At 33.4% G+C, this 4218-nt stretch overlaps 1 protein-coding gene across 1 annotated transcript; it reads right to left on the bottom strand.

The window, feature by feature from the left end:
• Positions 1–625: 625 nt before the first annotated feature.
• On the bottom strand, positions 626–3929 carry LOTGIDRAFT_175716 (hypothetical protein; the record flags this gene model as incomplete). Its single annotated transcript, XM_009058783.1, has 5 exons — positions 626–780; positions 1167–1237; positions 1578–1691; positions 2528–2691; positions 3870–3929. 5 exons carry the CDS (start codon positions 3927–3929, stop codon positions 626–628), a joined length of 564 nt encoding a protein of 187 aa, XP_009057031.1.
• Positions 3930–4218: the final 289 nt, after the last annotated feature.

The following is a 4218-nucleotide window of genomic DNA, read 5'->3' as shown; positions in this document are numbered from 1 at the left end:
ACAGCCTTGAATGGTAGAAGAACTAAATGCAAGATTTCATTTTGGAAAATGCCAGTCAATCATATAACCATACTTCAGTTGTAGAAGAACCAAGTCAGATTTTCACCAAACACAAGGCAATATTATGGAATTAGCACACTTCTTAGATAAACTAATTAAACACATAATGTTTCAACTTTCAGCACAATTTACATGTGCCATCATCAGATGAAATAATGATGGAATAAAACATAACAAAATGTATAATTGGTAACCATTTAAGTCATTTATTTCCTAAATTGTAACTCACTTTGGATAAAAAGCTTATGCTCTCTTATTTAGACTTCTCATTATTAATTTTATTACCCTTTACACTGGTAATCTCTTTATTATTCTTACTTGTAATATGTTTTGTTAGGATTTTTATTCTGATGAAAATACATTGTTTGAAACCTTATCTGTTTAATTAGTTTATTAAAGAAATATGTTAAATCCATAATAATGCCTTGTTTCTGTTATATGTACGCCTCATTTCTAAATGTCATTCAAGTCTTATGTCCGATTTCATTTTAAAAATTAAGATGACAATGTTCACTAAATCCCTTGTAACATACCCATGGCTTTTCATATGTAGACTTGGTTCTTCTTATTGAGTACTCTTTGATCTGTTGATCATTTCTTCAGCATTCTTCACTTGTTCTTCATACTTCTTTCTGTTCTTCGTCTGTTCTGTAGGCGCCGCTTCATCTGTTCTTCTTCTGTTCCCCTTCATCTGTTCCTCTTCATCTGTGAATAGGAGGTCTGAAAAGTCATACAGGCCATGACCTCAGAACACTCCTATTGTGGCAGTGCTATTGCGGGTAGGTAAATTACCAGACGATTTACCCTTTCAAACCTGAAAAATATAAATACATAATTGCAAATAATTAGATGACTACCATTTTATGTAATTTTTTACAACAATGTGAGAGTGGCCACGAAATACCCTTAAATTATAGACCACAATTTGGCATCATCATTCTTTAGGGTCTTGATTGGCTGTTTACTCATATAAATACCATGTAATTGTTTATATTAAAATAACATGATTCACAAAACTGTATCAGACAAGCAAAGTGTTGCAAGATATTTCAAAGTAAGAATATCAAAATGGTTTGAAATTACAGATCAAATATTCTTAAACAAACTTGCCTTGCGAGCTTCTGTGCCACACCATAAGCACTTGACTTCTGTATAATGAAACTCTAACTGTTTACACCTAAAATTAAAAATATAGAACTTAATTCTTTGATATGGCACAAATGAAATTATTCAACAAATACATAAATGCAAACAGTTGATGGATTCTATGGAACAGTCTTTTACTCAGTAACAAGCGTGTAAAAGTGTCGGGAACTTTACAGGAGGCTTGTTTAGTTATGTCCCAACAATGGTGGTCATTAGATCAATTTCAATAGATCTGGCCGAAGACCAGCTAGAAGACACATATGAAAATTTTGTTTTGTGTTGTAAGGTTTTCTAAATGTAATATTTACAATGTGTTTATAATGACTTGTATGGCAACATCATATCCGAGATAGCTATTAAAATATCCGTACCTGGCTTCGTTCCAAGAGCCGCTTTTAGGACATTTGTGCTCCACCATAACCTTATTGACCTCCAAGTGTAATGTCCTGTTGAAGCTAAAGACCAGCTCCTTTGTTCTTGGAACCCTAAAAGTAAAGATTCTTATTTTAAAAGTAGGTTTGGAAAGTTATGTGCAAACAGTAATAAATACTTCAGACCAAAGACTAGAAAAATAAGTCCATTGCCTTATCTGGAGGTTTCAGAAAAAAATCACTCTTGAATTGATTAGTTTTAAGCTTTTGAGTCCAAGACTAAATGTCTTTTTGAATTAAAGCTTTTTACTGTGGTATCTGTCATTAGCCAGGCAAGTCATGCTTTTCCCACTTGTAAAACCCTTTTGCCAATGGAATTATCAAATATTCACCCATTTCAGAGAGAAAGATACCAGGGTAGTTTTTGCTTTTTCATTCCACAACAGGGGACTTGTATATGAAATGGATTTTTAGAGAGCAATCAGATGACTGGAACACCAAAATCATCGTAAGTTAAGTTTTCAAGATTAATGCTCCAGTACACCTTCAAGGGATACAGAAAATGAGCAAGAATTTTTCAATGTGGGTTTCACATAATTTCACAGAACAGTAATAGTGATTGAAATTGAAATATGTAGGTAGGTACTGACCGTGCTATGTTGATCATCTAACTGTACGTGGTGTATGTCAAACCCAATAGTAAAGACCACTATCGAGTTCCCGCTGACGGCTGCAAAAAAAGACAAACATTGTATGGAGTCAAAATACCATATAATTTAGTATCTGAGGACATATTCTATTTATTTCCTGTTTATTAGGCATGGTTATTGAGCCATGAAACACGGAATCCACTTAAATTTTGCAAATTGATATATATTTCTGAAAATTCACACAGCTAATAATATCATGGTAATATAATTTCAAAACATCAAGATCTATGATAAACTTACAAAAAATGGGTGGAGGAATCGCCCAATCTGTTCCTCTTCATCTGTTCCTCTTCATCTGTGAATAGGAGGTCTGGAGAGTCATACAGGCCATGACACCAGAACACTCCTATCGCGGCAGTGCTATTGCGGGCAGGTAAATTACCACACGATTTACCCTTTCTAACCTAAAATCAGACACAAAATATACTTAATTTTTTCTTTAAAGTCAAGCACATATAAATGTTGTCAATCTTCTTAAATAAAAAAATTTCATTGAATGGAAATATTCATTCAAAGTTGTTCACTGGTCAAACAGCTTATTTGGTTTGGCTGAATTCTCAAGACCTTGGCCACTCTAACCCTTCTTTAATCTTGTACTGATAAGTAAATGGTACCAAGTGACATTTCAGAAATCCAAGTGATATTTAAAAGTGACACAGGTTTGAATTTTGGAAGCAGAAGCAGGTGTGGCATCATAAGTTTATAAACCTTAAAGAAAATTTGAGCTCACAGCCACCTTATAGCAGTTTACACAGTTCCCAAGTTGTTACCCCCTTCAAGCATAAATTTATTTTAGACAGGCAAAAGATCGAGGAGTCTAAATTATCAGGGATAAGGAAAGCATTTTGCATTTAAGTACACTTGCCTTGCGAACTTCTGTGCCACACCATAAGCACTTTAATTCCATGTAGTGAAGTTCTATCTGTTTACACCTAAAATTATAAATATTTCAAACATATGAATACCAAGTCTATAAAAATTTGGTAAATTTTTTCGTTTGGATTAAGGACAATTCAAAAGCAGTTCATACAACAGCAGATTTACCAACAATTATGTTTATTGGGGAACAACAAAAGTCTGATTGAAAATTGGAATTGTGCAAATTGATGCTATCAGTGTCCCCGATACCTATGAACAATCTTTACAATCCCTTTAAACATTCCAAGTTTTAAATAATTCAATTCAAAATTTGATACCTTTGGTTGCATATGAAAGCCACTTTTTTAGCTTGGAAATTAAAATAGTGCAAATAAATGCACAAAATAAAATCTTTTTCATATTCCTTTCTTACTTTGAAAAATACAGTATAAACAATTTGACTTGTATTGCTATATCATACCATATGAAATATTTCAAATATCCTTACCTAGCTTTGTTCCAAGAGTCGCCTTTGGGACATTTGTGCTCCACCATAATCTAATTGACCTCACAGTTTAAATGTCCTGTTGTAGCTAAAGACCAGCTACTTTGTTCTTGGAACCCTGGAAGAGAAACAACATTTTAATTATGGTGATTTTTTTTTGTATATATGTAAATAGTCTTCAGAAGTGATAAAAATGTATGCTAATTCCTTCAAAAATACCTCAAACTGGGCATTTCTTTTTCTATAAAGCGGTATGTCTTTTCTGTAAATGGCAGTCATCTTTCTAACACAGATTATTCTGGACGTACACAGATTTCAATAGTCAGCTCATTTTCGAACTGTTAAGGGTTTTTTTAACATTCACTGTCTGTAGCACACAGGGCCTTGGTTTATTGACACGTCCGAACAACTAGAAACTTTTTCCGTATCCGCCCCACCCACCTGTATCATTAACAAAGGGAAATCAGGTTTTACAGTATAAAGCTTAATTAATAGGTACTGCAACTCATCAAAGATTTCTTGGCAAGATAATATATGCCCACTGGCAGCTTTATTTTCAAATTAAAAT

Source organism: Lottia gigantea (genome assembly GCF_000327385.1).
Source record: "Lottia gigantea unplaced genomic scaffold LOTGIsca_357, whole genome shotgun sequence".
Classification (NCBI taxonomy): Eukaryota; Metazoa; Mollusca; class Gastropoda; family Lottiidae; genus Lottia; species Lottia gigantea.
This window is presented reverse-complemented; position numbering and strand designations above follow the sequence as displayed.